Genomic DNA, 24,792 nt, shown 5'->3' with positions numbered 1-24,792 from the left:
GGTGGCTCAACTGGATTTTCAAGGGGCAACACCGCTCAAGTTTGCGAATTAACTACGTCGCCATTAACAGTGCTATCGAAAAACGATCACCACATTTGTATTAGATAAAGATGAAATTTTTTCATGACCAGTGTTTTATTGGCATCGGAGTTGCCATAGCAACGAAATGACGTCATTACGTTTTTTACGTTCGCTCGTATTCCTCGGCACCAGGAGATTTTTTCGAAAATCGCTCAAAGGAGCTTGTACCACACATGGCTGCCTCGATGTTGGCAAAGTTTGAACAAATTCTATGAGAGCGTTTTCGAAATATTTGGGGATGAAGTTTTCAGGGCTATAAATACAGTCAAAAACATACTAACGAGAAAATGAGGTAATATCTAAAGAAAACGAAGCGCTTGTGAATTGCAATTTCATCTTATAGTAGTTTGATTCCATTTAAAATCGTGGGAAGACAGTGGTGGGGATTGCTTTGGTCGATTGCGAGAAAAAAGAATTTGATGAGCGTGCGTTCCGGTGCTCTCGTTGCCATTTTTGTTTATAATTTGGTATATGCCTACAAAAGTGATCATAAATTAAAAACCGCTCGATGAATTTTTTTAAAAATTTGACAAACACGAGGTTTGTCGTCGATTGACATAGCTTGCAAGTTTTAAGTTCATTGAAAACATTTAAGGTAATAAAATTGGGCCTCCAATGTACTGATTTTTCTCGCAGATTTCGTGTTTACAAGCGAGTGTCCTCATTATTCACGGGTATTGTTTTCAAGTGTCATATCTACGTGCACCACTCCAGCAGAAAATATCATTTGCATTAAATAGGACGCTCGATTGCTTTCCGAAAATTTTTCCGAAGCATGCTAATCTGCCTTGGGGTGAGAATAGCAATGACAATATATGCAGAATAATAGCTTTAGTTTTTTGGACAGAGGTCCTTGACATCAATAGAACGACAAATGCTGTTACAATTTTTTAAGCAATATAAGCATGTTTCGGAAAATTGTTCGGAAAGCAATCGAACGTCCTATCAAATGCAAAAATGAAATTTTTGCTGAAGTCGTGCACGTGGATATGAAACTTGAAAAGAATACCCGTGAATAATGAGGACACTCGCTTGTAAACAAGAAATCTGCGAGAAAAAATCAGTACATTGAAGGCCCAATTTTACTGCCTTAAATATTTTCAATGAGCTTGAAACTTGCAAGCTATATCAATTAATGACAAACCTCAAATTTAACAAATTTTAAAAAAAAATTAATCGAGCGGTTTTAAATTTATTATCATTTTTGTAGGTATAGACCAAATTATAAACAAAAATGGCAACAAGAGCACCGGAACGCACGCTCATCAAATTCTTTTTTCTCGCAATCGACCAAAGCAATCCCCACCACTGTTTTCCCACGATTTTAAATGGAATCAAACTACTATAAGATGAAATTGCAATTCACAAGCGCTTCGTTTTCTTTAGATATTACCCCATTTTCTCGTTAGTATGTTTTTGACTGTATTTATAGCCCTGAAAACTTCATCCCCAAATATTTCGAAAACGCTCTCATAGAATTTGTTCAAACTTTGCCAACATCGAGGCAGCCATGTGTGGTACAAGCTCCTTTGAGCGATTTTCGAAAAAATCTCCTGGTGCCGAGGAATACGAGCGAACGTAAAAAACGTAATGACGTCATTTCGTTGCTATGGCAACTCCGATGCCAATAAAACACTGGTCATGAAAAAATTTCATCTTTATCTAATACAACTGTGGTGATGGTTTTTCGATAGCACTGTTAATGGCGACGTAGTTAATTCTCAAACTTGAGCGGTGTTGCCCCTTGAAAATCCAGTTGAGCCACCTTAATAAATATCTTGATTGGAGCAAGAGAACTCAGCTCGTAGGGTGCTCTGTGAGTACAGTGAAGACTATTTTCTGAAAACGGACTGAGCAAGTGATAACAGTGGTGAGCGTGACTTAGGAACTTTAAGTTGATAGCGAAGAATAGGTTCTTTGCAAAACCCTGTCACGAGATCTTGTCAATCAAAATGATTGTCGCGGAACGAAATGAATGCCATAAATGAAAAGAGTACGATAAAGTTCGATAAATAATAGGAAGTTTGCCTATTTTTCAACAATTCAAATGATTCTGCTAAGAAAAAGTGATTAACTTTTTTGTCTTTGCTTACACAGTTCAAAAGTTTTTAAATAACGATCTATCGTACGTAAGTATGGTTGTACTTCCTAACGCAGCAGCTCTAATATTTCTACAGGCTCGCTTCCTTCTTCGGACCGCCTCACCATTAAGAATGTGTATGACCTGAACTCTAAGCTGACTGGTGTGGAATACTCTATTTCTGGTGCTGTTGTCGCAGACTCTGGTACTTACGAGTGCAGAGCTTCAAACGAAAATGGTTCGATTACCAAGCAGGTCACAATCAATGTCCAGGCTGGCTCATCACCCAGTGCAGTCACTGGATAGGTGAGAAATAAAGTGGCGTACATATATAAGTCTAGGAATACGTTTCATTTGTAGTGACCATCAGTCTAAACGACCGTGGTTTGTTGTGTTTGCTTGTATTTGATGTTTTGATGTTAATTCACTTTCAGGGCTTAAAATTTTTCGGTAAAAGTATTGCTTAAAACGACGGCAAAACGTTGCGATAAAGAGACGTTGCTCCGCAAAATATATAACTACTCACTGACCCTTTAAACCTTACATCAAGCCACGAACCTTTCTCAACATTTTGAAGTACCGGAAACTGATATGTTACTAGAACGAATTAAAATAGAGAAGACAATTTCATTTTCATTGTTCCACAATGAATTACCTCAAGCATGAGCTCGAAAACAAACCATAATGTCTTATAAACTTTAATAACCCACTTGTTCGGATCGAGCCTGACCAATGATGAAACAGGCCTTTTTCATGAGAAGTCCACTCGCTGTTAAAGAAGCCAATAAAGGGCATGATCCTGTAGTAACCTAACATTTTTTGAATCTATTTTGGTAATAGTAACTGCTGTTACATTCCTCCTTTACAAACTAAATCAATAATATCGCGTCCAGAAACGAAACATTTTCAGTAATTTTTCGTTTGTTTTCTAAATTTATTTTCATGTTTTTCATGTTACTGTAAAAAAAATGGAGGGGGAGGGGGGGGGGGCTGAAGCCCCCCTAGCCACTCCCTCTCCGCGTCCCTGCCACCTTAACAGATCTGTCAGTACATTAACGTGAAACTTACAAATGCCTTATCTTTTAATGTTTTTGTGTACACATAATTGCAATAGGTTGTCATAGAAAAAAGGGAAAAGTCAAATAAAAAAATAATTAAACGAATGCAAGAAATTTATTCGTACAAATGGCCCCAAAATGCCTCATAATACGAATAAATCAATTTATCTTGTTACAGCATAAAAAAGTGGTCTCAAAGTGTGCAGATAAAAACTCGTGAGTTTTCTGTAAATGCTATTAGTTATGAGACTACGCTAATTAATTCCTATCTACCTTTTTTCTCTTTTTTTTTCTATGACAACGTTATTTAAACATTTCTTTAAGGGTAAGCTTAAACTTTTCTGTTTTTTTTTTCTTTTAGATATCCTATATCCTAGTCAGTTGAACACAACCACATAATGGTTTGACGGATCAAAACGATGAAGATTTCGAGTGTCTCACACACATTGAAACACAAATCATTAAACCTTTATCTTGTAATTGAATGGTGATAAAACCAAATAAATCTCATTAAAACTTAGCAAACCTTGAATACTGTTTCGTTTTGCGTATGTCTCGTTAAATGAGTAGTTACCGCCCTCGAGAGCATTGTTATAAGAAGCGAGGACCCTAACTACAAGGCTGTTATCACTGCTTGAGCCGGGTCACGTGGAAGAAAATTCACCAATTAAAAGGTTTATTGAGAAAAATGAATAGCGATGTTCTTGTAAACTGTCCAGTGACGTTGAAGCACCCAGTCATTAATAGGCAACGAATAACTCATAAACAATCGTGTTCTTTTTAAAAACGTATTAAAACGTATTGTTCTTGTCTTATCTAAACATTAAATCGTGGATTATAATTACTACATACCTTGCTTGGCAATGTTTTGGTCGGGACACGTTCGGAAATCTCAAAGTTTGGACTTTTTCCGACAATTTTGTGTCAGGGAATTCAGCGTGGATATAGCTAGAGCTTCATGAGCTGCCACTGCAGAGAGGTAAACTAGGAATGTTGTAGTGTGTCATAACAGAAGCAGAATTTTAGAGGAGTGCTTTTAAAAAGAGAGAGAAGGCTTTAAATTCAAATTTGCACATTTAAACCAACATAACTTACTGGCAAACTGTAAATTAAAAATTCCGCGTTTGTTATGACACACCAAAGGTATTGACTGATCAGTTTTTGACAAAACCGCAGAGTACTGTCATCTACTCGTTCTGCAAACTCTGCCACAAAGTCATGACTTTTCCAATTTAGCACTAACGAGGCTCTAGCATCGCCGTTAAGTGCAATCTACTAAATAAAAAAAGATCGTAATTTTCATCATTTCTTTATGTCTCTGTAAAATTTGAGCTTAATTGCATCCACAACAGCCGAGATATAAGCGTTTTAAAAGATGTAGGTAAAGCAATATTTCGCCTCAAAAATTTATTCATGCAAGGTTTTCCCCACGACCTTAAAAACTTAAAACGTAACTTTAATTTTTGAGTGGAATTTCCAGCCATTTGAACTAAGCCCGTTGATAAACAGTCGACCAAAGGGTGATTAGTTTTCTTTTTCTTTGAAACAGAGGTGGAATTATTATGGTTTAAACGGTAAAATGAAAACTGGACCTTGGCAACTTGCTCGAGCCAATTTGAATTGAAAGTTGTAATTAGTACATCGCCGCCCAACATAATTGCAGAGTTCCCATCAAAAAAAAGTTCTGTTTGACTGTAAACGAACCGCGATTGAATAAACACAAAAAGGCAGCAAATCATTTGTTATGGGAAGGTCTGAAAACCGACACAATTTCGTTTAGAAAGTAAAAATAGGAAACATCTTTTCATTCGTAAATTGAAATTGAAATTAAAATCAAAATAAAGGCTTACCCCATTTTTGAACTTCAAAGAGGTTTTTATATTGGATAATTAATTCAGAAATCAATCCCTTTCCCTTCCATTCGCTTAGATATCGACAGTTTCTTTTGTCCTTTCTTCAGCAAACTTAATCAATTCAGAGCCGATTTTTTTCTACAGCCGCGCGGCAGCAGAAAAGAAGTTAATCCTTGCACCATTTGATTTGTGCAAGGAATATAATGTCTTTTCGTGTTCAGCGCCGCAACTATTTGGAATCTTCCTGTTAACCTCATTAAACCATGGTTTGAGATTGTGTGAGCAATATTTCTGAACAAAATTATGTCTCCCTCATTTCTTGGTGTCACTCGCGTGCATCATAACTTTCCGAGTTTTTTTTTTGCAACAAACTGTGAAAATAGCGCGTTTTGATTGGCTACAAATGTCAGGAAAACCTGGTTCTCCTCCAAAATGAAACTTTGCCAAACTTCTTCGTATCGTTGAGATTAATTCAAAACAGGTTTTGTTTATTAATTTGTGCCGAGTTTTTTGAAACGTTTTCAAACTAAACTCCGCGTAGTTTGTGGCTTGAATAATGAGACAATTTTAATGTTGCTTGTCACTAAATATTCGAGAACAGACGCACAATCAACATCTCGCTTAATGATAGATATGTTTTTACGAGACATAGTGTATTAAGGTGAATGTTCCATCGCTAAAATTGCCACTGGTAAAAACCTGCTTACATTTTGTTAGCCCCTGATAATTTGTCTTACCTCGCTTTAAAGGGCTTATCACGGATTTAATAGCCAAAATTTATATTTCTGTCACAGGAAACCGAAAAAATAATAGTTAGTTTTTATCAAAAAATTGCTATTTTAGAGCACTGAAACTGTTAACGAACGTCTTTGGCTGCGGATGGCTCGGATGGAAACGGATTGCACCTTGAAAAATAGGTCACCAACGGTGACATGAGTCTAATGCCGTATGGCATAGTGATACAGATTGCGCGGTTTTCGTAAGCCGGTTAAAATTGGTTAGAGGTTTGTGTTCGGGAGTTTAATTTAAAATGCTTATAGCAAGCTAGGGGCATCGTGGATGATTATGGATGAAAACGAAACAGTCATAAATGTTATATGCTTCACAAAATTTAAAGTATGAACAGGAGTTGATGTTACTTCTTCCGTATTGTCCGTAAAAGCAGAAACGATTAAACATTTGGACAAGATTGCGTGACGATTTACAAAAAGCATGTTCATTACAACAAGGGTTGAAGAACTTCACATCGTTTTCTTTCAGATTTTTCACCATTTTGATGATGACTCTTGAAACAGATTTTGCAATAAAAGCACTTGAAATAGTGACTGTTACTCCATTGTACTGTAAGCACTTAGTGACAGATTTTCCTAAAAACGGGTGTAAATGCTCACGTCAATATAATGATGACCTTTTGAACGCTGGAAACTAGGCAATTATTATCGAGCTACCATACACAGGAGCGAAGACTGTTTATCATGATGTACAAATTTCGCGAATCATCACTTCCATATCAATGTAACCATTTTATGATTTTTCTAGCTGTAAGAAGAACTTAAGATCTCTGAGAGTCGTAAAAGCATGAAATTCGATTTCAGTGTATGGCAAAGGCCGGGACAGTGTAATACTGCAAAGCGGCCAAACAAACGCATTTTGATTTAGTCGCGTAACTTGATTTACATTTATCCATGTACATCTTTTATTTTTGAAGGTTTTTGTTTGCACTGTAAAGAAAAAATTGGTCAAAATTCGAATGACTTAAATACAAAATACGAGGTAAAGTTTTCTATTTTTTAAAACAAAATAAATATTTGGTCGCATTGTGTAAATAAACGCGAGTCGCCGTCGAAATATTTTTTTCTCAAAGACGTCTTGCTTTTTAAGCAAGACGAAAACACAAGTGCTTAACTGAACTGAAAACGAAGATTTATTTTCACAAAAAGCTTACAAATGTCTTAACTGGAAAATTATTACGTCCTGTTAAAGTGTTGAATAATCGTGACTTGAGAAAGAACTTTTAATTATGCGTGGGAACACGTGTCGCTGATTGGCTGTTTTTAATTGAAACTAATCGTGCGTGTCCGTACGGAGTCCGTTCTTGTAGCTGATCATTGTTTTCTACATTACAGCGAACGATTATCGATCCCGAACCATTCCCTTGGGATTGCTAACAGCTTTTTTCATATAACAAAGAGTCTAATGCGCATGCGCAAAGCGCACGCAAGCATTAGACTCAAAAATTGAGGCTTAACTTTTCAAGTTGTTTCCGCGAGTCTTCGATCCGGTTTTTCTTTTTATGTTCAAAAATAATGTTTTTCGTAGGTTTAGTTGCCACCACTAATTTGAGTACAGTTTAGATCAAAAATCTGCTAGTTCCCTGTGATGTAGTATCTTAGCGTGCTAGGCTCTTCCTTCGCTCGCGAAGTGGCGCCAAGCTTTGTACGTATAAATAGAAGAAATAAACTTATGTAAAATGTTTCCAATTCCCTGCCGATTTTTATCTATTCCCTCAAAAGTCACACAAACCTTTAAACAATTTTCGCGAGGATGTTTAAAGATTCTTCGCAATTCTTTAATTTCTTTTAAGCTGGTGGCAACTTATTCTGTTGTGATTTTATGGATTCTCCTCTGAATAAGATGATAATTTTGAAAGGTTTTCACAAGAGTTGTAACATTTTTTACAACAAACTTCGGATGAAAAATTTCTCACCTTTTGTCCTCTTTTTCTCACCTTTTCCATTCTTTGTCACGACATCTCTTGTTCTACATGTACATAAAAAAAAATAGATGCTATTTAATTTAAGCTCAGTGGAGTAATTTAAAACAACCACTAGTTAAAGTGACCGTTTTGGCACTCACCTAAATTAATTCACTTTCCATCTTGATGCAATTGTCCTTAGAAAAGACAAAAAGAAAACTGCATTCTAAAAGTTGCCTGATGGAGAATGGAAAGGCTACAAAAGTGCAAATAAAAAGGTCTATTGTGGTGAAAAATACTAGTCTGATCTTCATTATTTTGATTTAAATCTGAAAAATCTGTGTGAGGCTATGTCTTTCCTGAAACCAGTTTTCAAAACTCGCAGGCGATTAATATTAGTCCATTCTAATTGGTCAACAGCCAATTTTGCCTCCCTTGAAAATCATTCACGGATCCGTGAAACCACGAAAAATTGATTTAGATTTTTGTTTGGTCATCTGCGATAGTTCCACGCCTAGTTTGCGTAGCTTTTTACACAGATAGAGTTATTGCCGATTCCTTGACGTCAAACTTGTACAATGGCTAGCTACAAACTCTGAAGCTAATTCCTGTCCCTTTTAGGGATATTCATTTTGGTTAATATCTTAGAATACGACATATATTTACTTAGTAATATTTGTTTCTGAGGTTGTTTTCTAGATGCTTGAGCAAAATTTCAGTGCCAAAGCGTGTTTTACAGTTTTTGATACGCGAGGAAAACTTATGACAAAGCTGAAATTAATCGGCCTTAAAGTAAACATAATACTGAAATTACTGTAGATTATTTGCGCTTGTTATTTACGTGATTTTCATACACAAATAGAATAGTTCTTCGTTTTGTTCTTTAGAAAGTTACTCTTTATTTTTTAATCGAGGTTCCAAACACGACTGATTAGGAAATCTATATTTCAAAACTGCTTTAAGGGTGAATCGAGCATTGAATATTGCTTTTTATTTAAATAAAAACGTTTATTTATATAAATTTAAAATAAATTTCTGAAAGAATAAAGATTCGACTAAAACTTTGTCCACGCGTAAACCTATCGGACACAAGCGACCACCCCATGTAAGAAATCCCGTGTAAGGTGATTAAAAATTAAAAAATTCAAATTTCTTTATAAACCACGTGATATATACGGTAGCTAGTTAAATCAATCATATTAAGATAAGTTCTAATGCAGTGTGCTCTAAGAACTATATGTAACGTAATTTCTTTTCTCTTCATAGGAAAAATATACTAATCGAAATTAACTTGTTAGACGGTGAATGTCTTAATTAAGAGGTTTACACCACCAAGGCGTTATTAAAGGTGAAATCTACTAATAGACTGATTTAGTTCTTGTGAAATAATTCTAATTAGTGAGAGTAAATACACTGTTACTGTAAGATTTACATTGTCAGCAAGTTCTGTTGACCCATCTGTGTCAATTGCTATATTAAATCATTTCAGGTGTTCATAAATTAAACATGCATGGATCTTTTGAAACAGTTTCATTTTAAACCGTTTAAATTAATCACTCGCATTAAGGGAGAGCAAGACGGTTGTTAAGCTGGTTCACCGCGAGAGCTATGCTTTAGCCTTGCTCAGTCTAAAATAGTTTTACAGATTGTCTTTCAATATGAAAAGCGTTATTACTTGTTTATTTCTGTTTTTGTCTCTAGTGATATTTTGGAATTATGTGGAAGCGGCAGGTAAGGGTAATTTTGATTTATGGCAAATCTATTTTAAAAGCCACAAATGTGTGAAAAATTACAACCTTTGTGCCAAACATATCAGATGTTGGGTAAAGTCGTATTGGTTTATGAACGAACTACTATAAACTAGACAGTCCAAAATGTCTCTCTTCTCTCAATTAGAAAAGTTAGAAATTTATGAAGAGCGACAGCAATTTTGAGTTTTAAAGTTACATTTCCGATTTATTCCTCTGTAAATTTACATCAGTCGTTTTGCAGACTCAGTTTTTTGCATTGTTTTAGACATGATGTACACATCAATTAGAATTTTACACTTTTTTATTGGTATAATCCCCGGTTAGATCTCGTTTTTTTAGCAAAAATCCAAAATAGGAACTTCATTACGTAGGAAATGAATCACATGCAAATAGTGGAAAAACAATTTTGAAATAAGGATAGAGAGAATTTTAAGTTACATAATTACGACAAAAGGACAACCGTGGTCGCGAGAATTGAATTCGTTTTTAATTGGCTGTATTTCGTCTTTTTATGCGTTGCAACACCTACGCTGTCACTTAACAGTGGCACCAGGCAATTACTTGGATTAAATATTATTTTCAGCCAAAACATTTCGAATTAAAAAGATGACGAAGTTCGTAACCTGTTGTAGAAACTGTTCATCTTCAATCTAATGTTAAAGTTTAATATTTGATGGCCAGATTATAGACTAATTGTTTTTTTTTTTTTTCACATTGTCTTTTGGCGCGAAAGTGAACGGTGGTTGGTCAGGTTGGTCAGATTGGAGCGGTTGCGCTGCTGGTATTTGCGCGGGAAATCAGCGCATTCGAACAAGAACTTGCACGAATCCGATACCAAGTGCAGATGGACAGTATTGTGACGTAGGAGAAAGTTCGGAGCAAAAAGACTGCATGAGTGAGTATTTTGCTTATTGCATAATTGTATTGTTAAAATAATGATCAAGAATCACCGAAGAATCACGTCGCGTTGAAAAAGGTGTCGTTTCTGGCACTACTGTTGTAAGGACATTGTAAGTTCAAAATGTAATTTAAAAACCGTATTGTAAGTTATGTTATTCGTTATTGTCTTAATTAGCAAAATGTGTTAGTAAGCATTGTTATTATTTGCTAGTAACAAAAATATTATTATAAAAATAAACCAATCAAAAAATTTCGTAATTACACTTGTGTTCTCAGAACATTATCACGTCAGCATAGCGCCAAAAGGAACATACGCCATGTTGCTAAGCAACGGCAATGGCACTGCAGGCTCAGTTGATTCCAAGAGGCTAAAAACAAATGCAAGTAGCACGAAATTCGGCAACAATGTACAATTGTTATATTGGTCCTCAATGTGACCAAGGAACATCCATTGAGAGCGCCTGCTAAATCTGAGTAATCTTCGAATTAAGAAAAACCTGAAAATTCTTCAGAAAACCAATTTGTGTTATCAGTAGAATCCCCAGCCTCGCTCCCAGGCCATACCGCGCTATGCGAGTGAGCGGAGAAGGACTGGAACCGAGCGCGATAGCGAACTTTCCCGACAAGCTTGGCGGGTTACGTCACATCCAAATTCGCCGGGAACGACTGGGGACGAGGCTGTTGAATCCCGATTTCTCTATCCTCCAAGCGAAACCAACTTGGTTTGAAGTGTATCGAAAGAAAATTGTAGTGTGCTAAAAATTGTAGTGTGCTAAAAATTGTAGTGTGCTAAAAATTGTAGTGTGCTAAAAATTGTAGTGTAGCAAATCCAACGGACACGACGTTTGGTTCGCGGTCAGTAGGTTCGAGAAATCGCGATTGTATTTGCTTTAGGGACGGACCATTATTTTTTTGGAGGGGGGGGGGGGGATGAAAATTATTGAAAAAAATTGTTTGCAGGGCCTGGAAAGACAAAATAAATTGTTTGCAAACACGATATGTATAACAAAAAATAGTAAGAATTTCGAAAAAAATGTTTGCAGAGGTGCATAAACTAAAAAAAAGTTTGCAGAGGAAAATTTTTCATCCCCCCCCCCCTCCAAGAATAATGGTCCGTTGTACTGTCGTGAATTGTAATAACGTCGTGAATTGTAATAGCTGTCGTAAATTGTAATAACAGTTGTCGTGATTTGTAATAGCTGTCGTAAATTGTAATAACAGTTGTCGTAAATTGTAATAATGCACCTATCGCAAATTGTAATAACATGCTGTCGTAATTTGTAATACGCCGAGCTGTCGTAAATTGTAATAGCACATTGCCGTGTTTTGTAATAATTCTATAAAATGCAGGTCCGTAAGCAGACCTTTGTCATAGACGAGGCAAGATCTTGCAAGTGGGTTTGTGGGGCATACCTTACAGAAAAATTTGAAATCTAGAAGCTATGAATCTCTTTCAGAGACATTTTTCATGAGTTATTTCTTGATAAAAATATTTTGTTTCTAATTTTGGGTAAATTTAGACGAGGCAAGTGCCTCGTCTTGCCTCTTGCTAGTTACAGCCCTGAAATGAGAATTAGGAAATCAATCATTGAGAAATCTCATTTTCGTTATCTATAAGGAATAACAGTTAACGAGCGCGTGGCATAAATTTATTTTACTGCTTGATATCGTCATGAGGGCTATCCAGCATTATTAATCTTCTCACCGGAACAAATTTGCAGCAAAGCACATAAAGGGAAACGTGAGTTTTCATTGTGATTTCTCTAGTCGGTCCTTAACAAGTCATTGGTCTTTATTTTTTAAGGTGGATAATGGGTCTTATTTCAAATATTAGCTTCTTTTTTGAATGATTGTCTAGTGTAAAGTCACTGCCTTTTCTATTTTCCTTTGGTTTGTTTCCTTCTTTAAAGGGACTGTGTCGCGGCTGAGTTAAGTTTATTTTTTAAGTTTTGCCAAATACTTACTATGAAACTTTTATGTTTGCAAAGCAATTACTCCTATGCATCCAAATGACAAAACCATAGCTTCTTTGCATTGCAACCAAATTTGTCTCCCAGGCGTTATAATTTAAAGTTACAAGCAAACGAGAATAACTTTGAAAACTGTTCAGCCCAATGATATTTCAAAAACCCATATTGCAATCAGATTCAATCTTTATCACTTATGGCCATCCGTACCTTCTTTTGTATTTGCTGCGTTATTGAAATGTTCCTTTACTGTTTTAGGGGCTATTATTATATTTCACCGAATTTGATGGTCATTTCCGATACCTAATTCTGGCTAAAATTTGTGGCATAGTCCCTTTGATCAAAATAGAGTGATTTCACTAAACCAGTGAAATAGTTGTACACTTTTTGATACTATTAGGTACTTATTCCATTTATTTTTGACTATTGTGCACTGACTGGTAGATAGTGTTTCACGGGTTAAAATAAATGAAATCACTCTAATGCACATTTTTATTTAAAAAGATGCCGGAACCTCTTACTGACTCCCTTCGCTGTGAAATGCTTGCAGTTAATAGATTAACAGATTTCCAGAGTTAAATGGCAAAATAAAATATGATAATACTGGTTATTACAAATCACGGCAATGTGCTATTACAATTTACGACAGCTCGGCGTATTACAAATTACGACAGCATGTTATTACAATTTGCGATAGGTGCATTATTACAATTTACGACAACTGTTATTACAATTTACGACAGCTATTACAAATCACGACAACTGTTATTACAATTTACGACAGGTATTACAATTTACGACGTTTATTACAATTCACGACAGTACAGTCCGTCCCTTAATTCCTGTGTTTTCTTACTAACTTGTCTTCAATGATATACCATTTTAGTTGACGGTGGGTTTACCGAATGGAGTCAGTGGTCACTCTGTGACAACCCGTGCGGAGGATCGGTAGTCAACAGGAGCAGAGCTTGTACTAACCCCACACCCACCCCGGACGGAAAGAATTGTACTGGAGACAATTTTCAAACGAAGCTAGAATGTATTTGGCCGTGCCCAAGTAAGCTAAAATCAAAGAAAGTTAACAAGTTAACTGTCAATATTTAAAGAGTAAACACTGAAAAAGAACAATTTTGTTTAATTTTGAAAACATTTCAAATAAAACAATTTATATTTTTGTGAAACATTACCAAACGCAAATGGCATTTTAAATGATTTTCTATATCTAAAATGCAAGTTACTTTAGGTACCAGGTATTTTAACTGTTCTTTCCTTTTTCGTGTGGGGCTAAAAGAGGATGTCGTAAGTTCATTCATTTAAAGGTGGTGGATTCGGGAAGAAATTATTGTACATTTCTATTTTATTCAAGTGTGTGTCCCAGGATCTAAACTGATTATAATTTATTATACTATTGACAAAATTGGAATCACTATGGCGTTAATTGTAAAAAAAAGAACAAATTAAAGCTTGAGTGATCCATTTGACGCGCAAGACATACATTGAGCAGTTCGATTGTTTTATATTTTTAGCTGGCCCAATTGACGGAGAATGGAGCTTCTGGACTCCTTGGACACAATGTTCTCAAACATGCGGACTACCGGGAGGAACCGTTTTGAAAAGAACAAGACTGTGCAATCAACCACCCCCAATGAATGGTGGGAAAGCCTGTGTCGGTAACAGCTCAGAGTCAGTAAGAGCTTGCTTCGCACCTTGTCCAGGTTTGTGAAACATTGAGAAGAATCGTTTATTAAAAACTATAACACTTAGCAGTCCTTGGACTGAATTACGTGTATTGTTACAATTTTATAAAAGTGTATTAAAACTATATATATTACAAGATTTAAAAAATTCTTTAGAGTAAAGTAAAGGTTTCTTGTTGATTTCCGAACAGTTAACTACTACTCAACATAACAAGCAGCTTTGAAATCTTTAAACACGTATTTTTATTGTTAATAAGTCGATTTTGTCTAACATGACGGAACAGTGCCTTATTACATGAAACACAAAATTCGAGAAGAGTAACTTTGGATATTGAAAAATATTCCAAATCTTTTAAAAATGTGATTAAAATATTTTAATTTGATAATCATTAAGTGGTCGACGCATTGTTATTATTATTATTTTTTTTTTTTTTTTTTTGCCATTTACAGTTGATGGAGGTTTAGGTTTGTGGTCCGCATGGACAACATGCAGTAAGACGTGTGGGACTGGTTGCCAGTCTAGAAGCAGAGCCTGTAATAACCCCACCCCTATTAATGGCGGACGAAACTGCACTGGAGACTTAAATCAGGCGAAGAGTTGTAAACTGACTTCATGTCCTGGTGAGAAATCAATATTTGTACAAAAAGTAACATTACTTTTGAAGAGTGTATCGAATTTATGAGTTCGAGTTAGGAATTTCGAGTTCGAGTTAGACATTTCGCGTTCGAGTTATGGGGTAACATTTTCTCAGTTGGTCACGTATAGTGTCGCCCTTATCACCAAATGAAAGCTAACCGCAAGAAAATAGGAGTGGAACTAACCTCCAGCAAACCAGAGTGGAACTAACCGCAAGCAAACCAGAGTGGAGCTAACCGCAAGCAACTCGAACTCGATATTTTAACTCGAACTCGATTCTATCGAATCGAACTCAACTCGAAATTCTAACTCGAACTCGAACTCACCTCGAAATTCTAACTCGAACTCGAACTCATGAAATGGAAGACCCACTTTCGAATTCTAGAGTTTCTCCTCTCGATTTTTTTTAAAAATTAATCCGAAACGAACTTTATAATGTAGGTTTTTTTTTTATCTGAAAATGACTTCCGCTCAGGTTGTCGAAACGTCAGTCACTAACAACAGCTCTTCTCAGAACTACTTGCGGATGAACACACTATACGACCTAATATAGGTTTTTGTCAAAATACTGGGTAAGCTAGTGACAATTTTCTACATTTAATTGGAAAGTTATTTGTCAGGGTACGAGGAGCAATGCAGTTATTTAAGTCTGTTAATTTCAGAGCTTGCCCTTTTTTGATCAATTAGAAATGAAATGCAATAAAATGTCATTGGCACAGTTCCGTAATGGCTTCAAAACTTGTCGCTCAGTAGATTCCTGTGTTGCTATGACAATCGTGTTATTCGTCAATAGCAAGTATTTTTTTAATTTTTACAGGCGCCATTGATGGAGGGTGGTCAGCGTATTCATCTTGGAGCACATGCACAGAGCCAACTTATTGTCTTCAGGGCTCAAAGAAACGAACCCGAACCTGCACCAATCCTTCCCCGGCAAATGGCGGCGATGACTGTGCAGGGCTGGCAGAGGAAGAGAAAATCTGTCCCACGCAAGAGGATGGGTGCACTAGTAAGTATGATCATGTTATTCTAAGTCATTGTTCGAATTAATTTCAAAATAAATAAAACCTAAAAACTACCCTGGGTACGTACCACATGTTCTGTTTTTCGTTTGCAAGAAGCAGTGAACCCGCAAAAACACCAAACAAACAATGATAAACAAAGATGGCAACCACTAAGGGAAATAAAGATGGACTGCGAACGACAAACTCTAAAAAATAAGCCAATTGAGCAGTCAAAACAACTTTAAAATTAAATACAATTATCATTCGATGCTTTTTTTTAGTTCCTTATAATTGGCCGAGAGCCCAACCTGTTTTAAAAAAATTTATTCCCCAGATTATTTTAACGGCTTTATTCATCCCTAGATGGTGCAAAACAATGCTATTCTGTTAAAAATGCAAAGTGTTGTAAGACCATTGCAGGTCGGAAGCTACGCGAGGTAGCTCAAAAGACCCTATGATTTTTCCTGATAGTCAGAAGTTAAACCAAAAAAAAAACTATAGCATATATATTCGTGACGATGTTAGTGCTTATCGTTTAAGGAATACCGAAAACAAATTAGTTCTTCCACAACCTCGAACTGATTATCTCAAGAAAAGTTTTTCGTACAGCGGAGCTCAGTTGTGGAACAACTTACCTATAGACCTAAGACAAGCATCTTCACTGGCCGATTTCAAATCTAAATTAAGTCGGCACAGTTTAAAGTAATATCTAAATTTTAAGTAAATTTTAGACACGGCCTCCGTGAAAAGCAGACTTTTCTTTTTTTTTTTGTTATTTGAATTTGTTGTTATTAAATTTTTGTAGTTAGATAGGTAGATAGTCCAGTAACTTAATTGACTGATGGAAAAACCGTGTATAAATAAAGTTATCTTATCTTATCTTATTGTGTACCGCTGCATGTACGCTGTAAAAATGTCCAGCAGGTTGCCTCGTGGGTACCACCAACGTGCTCAGAAAATGATTATTTAATCTTTTTCTTGTTCGTAATTGTGTATTGTTTCGTCCTTACCTTATAGCCTACCAGCCGAACAAGCCCGACAAAACTTCAACCGATCCCAAATCCTGGATTGCTCTCGAGTGTGAATCAGCCGAAAAGTTTTCCGCTACTGGATCATACAAAAGCGATATTCCCTTTGCTGTGTATTCAAACTTTAATTTTATGAGAACTGAGCTAGAAAGCGGATGGTTTGCCATACAAACGGTGGATGATGATAAAGACGATTATGGACAAAAAAAGCTGAAGAAGGTTTGTGGATTACGCATGCAATGATTTTATGTGGTCAGATACCCATAAGTGTTGAAACGTGCAACTCCCTATAATTCGCACTGTACAAAGCGTTTGCACATTCGTTACTATTAACGAGACTAAACAGACAACTGAAACACTACCACTGGATCCAGCCAAATTTGTCTCACAAGAACTTAATCATGGAGTGCGGAGTACTTTGTGTAGAATGAGAATAGACTGTAGGCACGACCAACTTTATGTAATGTAGATGCAAAAGAAAGCTGTTTAAACTGGGTTAATTATTGTGACTAGTAGATATTAATGTGGGCCTGTTACGATAGGTGATGCGATTGGGATAATATGATTGCTGTGTTCCCCTTGTACACTGGTCATGCCAGTTTTATTGGAGGCTTCGTTCTCCATTATGATGGGGAATTATATCCCCTTTGATGAGCAAGCTTTAGCTGTTATGCTGTACAAGTTAATTTTGATCCTATATGCAACCAGTTTTAAGATCGTGCTATTGTGTTTTTGTTTTGTAAATTGTGTAAATTCTGCCTGTTTTTGTTATTTTTATCTAAAGCTTAGGACAGCGTTAAGCTTGCCAAAAGGTTCAGACATGAGGCTGCTTTTTGGCAAGCATTTTTCTGCTTGTTCATTTCGTTATCTCGTGAAGTGAAATGCTCACCATTGTGGTTCAGACAAGTGGCTGCCACTATGTATGCATTACACTTTTGATTTCGTAATATCATCAGCCACGGGCTGCTGTTGTTTTCACCCTTTAACGCGAGCTTTGCCTTCCTTTTTGTTGTGGGGCTTGTGCCACAGTTGTGTGGCTCGTGGCGTTTTTTTGGCTCCCCACGTTTACATTATCGTTTAATCTGTTCAGATCTTCTATATTTTGTTATGACTTAGAAATAATTAATTTAATTAAAATTAAGAATCATATTTGGAAAATCAGGAGAAAAACTTAGCCAATCAAAATTGAATATTTGGATTAATTACGCGTGCGCTAGCTCGCGTTCGTGGCCTAATCTTGTTTTTGAACAAGCTTGGCTGAATAAAGTTAATTTGGCTAAATTCCCCTGTTTTATGGTCGTTAAGTACACTGGAGAACATTGCTTGGATACACTTTATGCATTTCTTTACAGCGTTTAGGGCGGAATTTAAGTAGCTACCGCGAAACCGAAATGTTGTTTCGTGTGTTCGCGTACAAACTCTTCGTGTTTCCAATATGGTACTTGGCAAAACTGAATATCCAAACGCTGTGAACGCGCGTTACAAGTTTGAACCCTTATGAGTTTCTGATGTGGTTAATGGCAAAGGCAACACATATAAATTACTAAGCTATGATTTACTGATATCAGACGTCAGATTTTAAGGCACATTTAAAAGCTGTTATTTCTTCATTTTGCCAATTTTTGCTCATCCAACTCAGATCACTAATAGCGGAGAGTATAGTGTATAGAGAGTATAGCTTTAACGTCCCAGTTAGCACAACATGGAGTAGGAGACAAGGCCGACGCGCCTGCAAAAGAATGAGGTCATTTGATCAAATGACCTAAAAAAATTTACAGCAAACCCAGTCAGCAGGCGCCATAACAGCTAAACTTATTTGTCGTGGTGCATCAGTCGTATAACAAAAAAATGGCAGGAAACCTAGTTAAACTTCAGCGAGTGAGTCTAAGCATATAGCTTTGACTTCAGAAAAGTATCTAAAAATCCAGATTTTTTTCACTGGCATGTAATTAGCCGCTTGATTCTGAGGAAGTGCTCCAAAGTTAGACGAAAACGACGAAATAGTTTGCCTGTCTATTACCGCCAAATATTTTGCAAGGTTTTAAGAATAACCAAGCAAATGAAGATTGAAATGTTTTTTAAACTTATTAGCATTAGGATTTTTGCTCATTTTCAAGTTGTAGACATATTCATCGTGCAATGGACTCAATACGTTTTTCGAACGGAACGAAACTTGTCAGTATTAGGATATTAGCGATAATCTAGTAGTCTGATATCCCAAAGGCAGGATTCAATGTTCAATATAATGAATTTTTGTGACGCAATTATAATTGATCTGAAGTCAAGTACATTTTAACATGTCTTGTGTTGTCGTTTAGATATGCTTTGAGATAATCGATCCTTTGACCATCAACAAAGTCGTAACAAACAAGGCAACATACTATTCTAAGATCGACGCTCTACCGGAGTGGACTAAGCCCGCTTTAACTGAGAATGTTCCCGCGTTTACCATTTGGATTGATGAGGCACAAGCTCTCAGAAAGTACGAGTTCCAGTGCGCAAAATCGGTTGAGTATGTACCGCTGACCGGATACGTCATGAAGGACGTCAGGTAAGATCGATATAACACACTTTGTACTTTTTCGCTTTTTAAAAGCCGCAAATTAACGACGTTAAATTAAATTAGGAACTAGTTGACTCAAAATTAATTTGAAAGTTAGTCATATCTTTTTCCTGGGACGTGGCTCTTGGCGGCCAGTGTCGCATCGTTTAAAAACAAAAAAAAATAAATTACCTCTATTTAGACGCTGAGGATTAAATTTATATTAAGCTTGTGGGTCGTGTATTCCCGAATTGGATTTTGGACGTGTTGGTTTTTGTGAAGGGAGGAAAACCGGAGAACCTGGAGAAAAACCCTCGGAGCAAGGACGAGAACCAACAACAATCTCAACCTACATTTGACGCCGAGTCCGGGAATCGAACCCAGGCCACATTGGTGGGAAGCGAGCACTCTCTCCACTGCACCATCCCTGCTCCCCCACTCACCTTATAAGATCTGTAATTTGTATACCTCTTCAACTGTAAAAATTAACTTCATTCTTGCCTGGAAAATTAAATCTGGTACCTTATAGGGGTCTTTTCCAAACTGTACAACGACCATCCCCTCGACTTTCCTATGTAAGTCACGAGCCGGACCGGGGCGACGATTTAAAAAAAAAAGAACAGAAAAAAAGTCCAAGGAAATGACAGACAAAAAAATGAATGTTTGAGAAAGATGTTATTTTCATCACGTCACAAGCAGGGATCAAACTCAAAATTTACCATCTTTCTTTATTTATCAATGGATTTTTCTTGGACGTTTTGTTACAGGTTCACATATTACACAGAGGGAAATTCCCAGACGTTTAAAGCCAAAGGAGATTACTATCTCAAAACAGGAACCTTGTTCAAGACAGAAGTCAAGAAGGATGTTATCAGTGGAGGAGTGTACGCCACAGGCAATGCCCCTTCCGCTACGTTCCTAGATATAATGTCGTCATTTGGTCTGGATCCTCTCTCTTTACCAGAATTCCTCGTCAAGGCTTTGAAGTAAGTTGATTCACTAAAAGTGACAAATTTTGTGGTACTTGTAAGATCATATAGGCTTACTAAAGGCTTGGAGGTAGTTTAACTAAACGGGTTTTAAACGTGTTTGGTTTGACAAAGCGCGCGGTGTGAACGGGTCAATTTTTAACCTTGTTTCGTTAAACAACTGTTAAACACGTTTAACTTTTTGGTGTGAATGGGGTATTAGACAGACGTAATGAAATAGAAACTATTTTAAAGTCACATCATATTAAAAATCAAAGCACACGAAAAACGTCCAACTCTTTCGATGAGCAATTTTATTGTAAAAGATTCATCAAGAACAAGGAGGGAGGGCAACCAGGTATCAAAAGGGCCAACCTGACCAAGCCAAATTTCTCTTGATGTGACATCGACATCGACACTTGGGTTTTCTCTGCAGGGTAACAGTGTGCTAGTTACACCAGCATTGCGGAATGTCAGTGATGATAAAGCTATGCTTAGTCTCTGCTAGACCTTCATAGGTTAAACCTCAGCATTTTTGATGCCGGTTTCAGTTAAGATTTTTAGAGAGGAATTGTAAGAGAAAAGTTTCTTGCCTAAAACACAACACGATCACTCCGGGCGTGAGCGATCCAATTAAAGAAGAAGAAGAAGAAGAAGAAGAAGAAGAAGAAGAAGAAGAAGAAGAACTTTAATACTCAGCCCCCCACAGGGCTTTTCGGTTACTATTTACCATAAAAAATAGAAAAACTAGTTAATTCTAATATTTACAAATAAGATTGAAATTAAATTAAATAATGATTAAAAGTTGAAAAGAAGATGATTCCTAAGGTTTGCTTTAGAAGAGTTTAGAGATTGAAACGTTCTCGACTCGAAGTCCAAATGATTTATAATTGTCCTTTTATTCAGACCTAAGCTAGACCTTGTTTTCTACCAAAATGCAAAGTCGGAGACGAACCCGCCCCCAAAACCAAAGACAAATAGAGAACGGTTCAAATTTCTCACAAACACGTTGTCCCTTATTGATGATTTCTTTATCGACAACACCTGTCTGTTTGAAAATGTACTGATATAAGAAAAAAAAAAAATGTCGACTATTGTATTGTATTGTAAAGGGACTGTGTCACGGCTAAGTTAATTTTATGTTATTAAATTTTGTAATATATTCGCTATGAAACTAAATTTTTCCAAAGAAATTAATTCTATGATCCTAAATGACAAAACCATAGCTTCAGTTGCAGCTAAATGTGTCTCCCGGGCGTTAAAATTTAAAGTTACAAGAAGACAAGATTAACTGTGAAAACTGTTCCGCCGGACCATATTTCAATGACCCATATCGCAATCCGTTTCAATCTTCAACACTTTTGGCCATCCGTACCTTCTTTTGCATTCGGTGTGTTATTCAAATATTCCTTCACTGCTGTAAGAGCTTATTTTATTTATGCATCCTTGCTCCTTCTCAATTTAACACGACCTATTCGAAGTACCAGTGTGTGTTGCTTTGGCTGAGCTCTGTTTGCTGGGACAAAACAAAACTTCCCATTTTGGGATCTTTTTGGCCAGAGGGGTGGCCGTTTATTTACATAACAGTGACAGAAAGATTACATTACAAAAACATCGAAAGCATCAACCCAGCAAAGGTGAGGGGAAAACCGCCATACCATTGAAAAGTGTAACGGAAAACAGGGAGTGGAAGGAGGGGAAAACTGTATTTACTTGTTTAAGACATGTAACGAAAGAGAATTCACCACGCTTGCCTCGATTCTATATAAGGACACATGAAGAATATCCCGTATGGCCGGAAGTAATCCCAGACCGGAAGTTGGTAGATGCATACGTCGCAAGCTGCATAAAATTATTTATTTCTACGAATAAATGGCATATATTTTAACGAACTTGATAGTCATTTCCAGTGCCTAAGTTTAACTTCAGTAAGTCCGTGACACAGTCCCTTTAATTAGTGATTTTCACCTGTAGGGGAATTGGTCTCTGGGACTTCACCATGCAGCCTGCACAGCTGCTAAGGAAGCTGGAAAAGGGTGGCGTCAACAGGTTCACAGCTTCAATCGATGCAGGCGGTGTTCCTGTTCACGTTGAGATCTTGGCAGGAATGCGCTTTGCACGATTTACGTTTGCTGTCGGGTTTGCCTTTGACAGTGAATCATTTGGAAAACTGGCGGAAAAGCTGTCTGGAATTGGAGTCGATTTCTTGGACAAACTCGGGTTCGAATTAGAGGTGAAACGAATTTGTGCGTTTTTGTTTTATAGCTATAAGTGCTTTAGTTATGATGTACCCGTTTTAGCGGTTTAGGTGACCTGTTTGTCATTTGTTTTTATTTTATCTCATTAGCATAATTATTGTGTATTTTGTTGCTGCTCTAAAATGACAACAAAACATTTTTAAGCTGCTAACATAAACAACCCATAGTAGTAATCTTTGGGGTTTTTTTTAACATAAAACTTGCAGTTTGATGCATGGATGCCGATTTTTCCTGCTTCGCTCAAATTATTTTTGCTTATTTTCATATATAAGAAAAAGAAGTTTTTTTTTAATTTCAGCAAGTGCCCTCTTTTGATAAATGTTGAGAAAAGGCAACTTCCCCAAATTTTTGAGGGAAAGGTTTTTGAACTCTAACTTAATGACCTAAGTTTTAAAACATCTAAGGAATCTGTGCTAAGTCTTATAAAGCTTCGTGTTTTCAAGTTTTCCCATGTTGTGAACACCAACTACGGTACGACTAACACAGATTTCGAGTTTTATCGATTGAAGATAGCATTAATAACAATTTGCATATTTTCTCAAAATTCTTCCACAGATTGGAGTGTCCTTCCATCCTCCGGAGGCGTTAGGATTTCAGCAACTCTTAGTTGATGCAGAGACCAAGTTCTCTAAAGAGCCGTTGAAAAGCTTTGTCACCACAAGTGTCCCGCAAGGTGGGTATAACTCTCGCAAGCCTACCCAACAAAAAGTTTAAATTGTTGTTACGTCAAAGGTTCTATCAGAATGGCGTAAACCACATGTTATGTGTGTTTTACAGGGCCTAACTTCAAACATTTCAAACGAAGAAATTGCACTCATTCCTGAAAATTTTTACTCATTCCAAAATATACGCGCATGTCTTTTACGCCGCATGCCATTATACTTTTGTCCTGTCACCTGGCTGGTCTAGAAGGGTCCCGAGTTGGCACTTGCTAGATGAGCTTTGACCTTAATACGAATGGGTACTTACGAGATACAAAATGCTAGCTAAGGTACGTTATAATCTGCTTTCTGTTCATCTTGAGAGCACTTCAACCTGAATTTTAACTGTACATCCATCAGTTAAAAATGCCAGTGAGCTTAAAAAACTGTAGGCCTTGTTGGTATATAGGCCGCCAGATAGGCTGACTGCAAAGTTGTTAAATTTATATTGAACTCCTCTCCCGCAGATGAGGCTTGTGTAAATCACCACTGACATATATAATTACCCTTTTTGCAGGAATATTCGCCGCAGCCCAAATCGTTCTGCCGAAAGACTGCAAAGGCAACAAATTCTGCGAAATTGTCAAGATGATTATAGGGCCAACAGCTAAGTGGTACATTACGGGTCACTTCCAATGGAAAAATATCAAAGTCGCTACAGGCTTTGCTAATATTCGCATTTTTGATGGGTTGTACTTCCACAAGCTTGAGCTTTACGTCGAGGTAAGCTGTCCAAAACGCGATTAGCAGTTTTTTCTACTTACTACATTCTCCTTGACACGCAGTTGTGGCAACATTTACTTTGTTAAACATTTTCTCTTTTCGTTAAGCTATATGACTGTACTTCTGTCCTTATTAAAGTTAAATGCAGGTTTTTTACGGAAAAACTATTCTGATTATTTCTTATAAAGCCAGTCATTTTGTGTTTGTTTCACCCCGGAACTGAAAAAAAACCCCTGACTGGGTTGGGGTTTCTGGTTTCGTCATTTATTGCGGTTTTTAGTGAAATGTGAACTCTAAAATTCAATCCTCGACCAACGATTTATTGGTTTTGCTGCCGTCAATCATCTTAGCGGACCTCTAGGGAAACAGAAGTTCACTTCAACCGGTCAAAAGGTAACGTCTGTCCGCAGTTGTGACGGGAGGATTTTGATCTATTTTGTTTGTTTCTGGTTTTCATGGTTCGTTGGCTGTTGCCATTATTATGTTAGTTGGATTTTAAATTTCAGAGTTCGCGTATCACTGAAAACCGCAATACCATTATTCCGGTGACGCCCACGCAAAGTTCCCCTGGTTTCTTGTGTAGGCGCACGACCTGACCACGTACGTGCAAGTTCAAAACTTAACCTGTTGTTTCCCTGGGGAAGTTACATCGTACGTGGCGTCAATTTTTAGTTTACACAATATGCCGTGTAACAACCTCACTCAATGTCGCCTTTGCTGCTACTTTGCTGAAATAGACCAGGAGCCCAACAGGGTGATGGGCTCCTGAATTGACTTAGGCACGACTGATTACTTTTTATCCCTGGGGAAGAGGTGGGGAGAAGTGAATAAATATATTTGCTTCAATCTGTG

The 24,792-nt window shown here is 36.9% G+C and overlaps 3 protein-coding genes across 3 annotated transcripts in view; 2 read left to right on the top strand and 1 right to left on the bottom strand.

The window, feature by feature from the left end:
• The window catches only part of LOC144648012 (uncharacterized), a 23,861-nt gene extending 23,086 nt beyond the window's left edge, over positions 1 to 775 (bottom strand). Inside the window, exon 1 of the mRNA XM_078507668.1 lies at positions 754 to 775. Within this exon, the coding sequence (XP_078363794.1) occupies positions 754 to 775 (22 nt within the window). The remainder of the gene's footprint in view (positions 1 to 753) is intronic.
• The window catches only part of LOC144650845 (uncharacterized), a 76,799-nt gene extending 73,048 nt beyond the window's left edge, over positions 1 to 3,751 (top strand). The window contains exons 45-46 of the mRNA XM_078510606.1: positions 2,259 to 2,467; positions 3,581 to 3,751. Of these exons, the coding sequence (XP_078366732.1) occupies positions 2,259 to 2,467 (209 nt within the window). The 3' untranslated portion in view covers positions 3,581 to 3,751. The remainder of the gene's footprint in view (positions 1 to 2,258; positions 2,468 to 3,580) is intronic.
• Positions 3,752 to 9,329: 5,578 nt separating this feature from the next.
• Positions 9,330 to 24,792, top strand: part of LOC144650844 (uncharacterized) — a 64,019-nt gene continuing 48,556 nt past the window's right edge. Inside the window, exons 1-12 of the mRNA XM_078510605.1 lie at positions 9,330 to 9,498; positions 10,252 to 10,413; positions 13,272 to 13,442; positions 13,912 to 14,100; positions 14,533 to 14,703; positions 15,537 to 15,725; positions 16,738 to 16,967; positions 19,067 to 19,299; positions 20,058 to 20,276; positions 22,233 to 22,491; positions 23,072 to 23,189; positions 23,735 to 23,940. Coding sequence (XP_078366731.1) covers positions 9,426 to 9,498; positions 10,252 to 10,413; positions 13,272 to 13,442; positions 13,912 to 14,100; positions 14,533 to 14,703; positions 15,537 to 15,725; positions 16,738 to 16,967; positions 19,067 to 19,299; positions 20,058 to 20,276; positions 22,233 to 22,491; positions 23,072 to 23,189; positions 23,735 to 23,940 — 2,220 coding nt within the window. The 5' untranslated portion in view covers positions 9,330 to 9,425. The remainder of the gene's footprint in view (positions 9,499 to 10,251; positions 10,414 to 13,271; positions 13,443 to 13,911; positions 14,101 to 14,532; positions 14,704 to 15,536; positions 15,726 to 16,737; positions 16,968 to 19,066; positions 19,300 to 20,057; positions 20,277 to 22,232; positions 22,492 to 23,071; positions 23,190 to 23,734; positions 23,941 to 24,792) is intronic.

This window comes from Oculina patagonica, chromosome 4 (genome assembly GCF_052425735.1).
Source record: "Oculina patagonica isolate OP01 chromosome 4, crgOcupat, whole genome shotgun sequence".
NCBI classification, from domain to species: domain Eukaryota; kingdom Metazoa; phylum Cnidaria; class Anthozoa; order Scleractinia; family Oculinidae; genus Oculina; species Oculina patagonica.
This window is presented reverse-complemented; position numbering and strand designations above follow the sequence as displayed.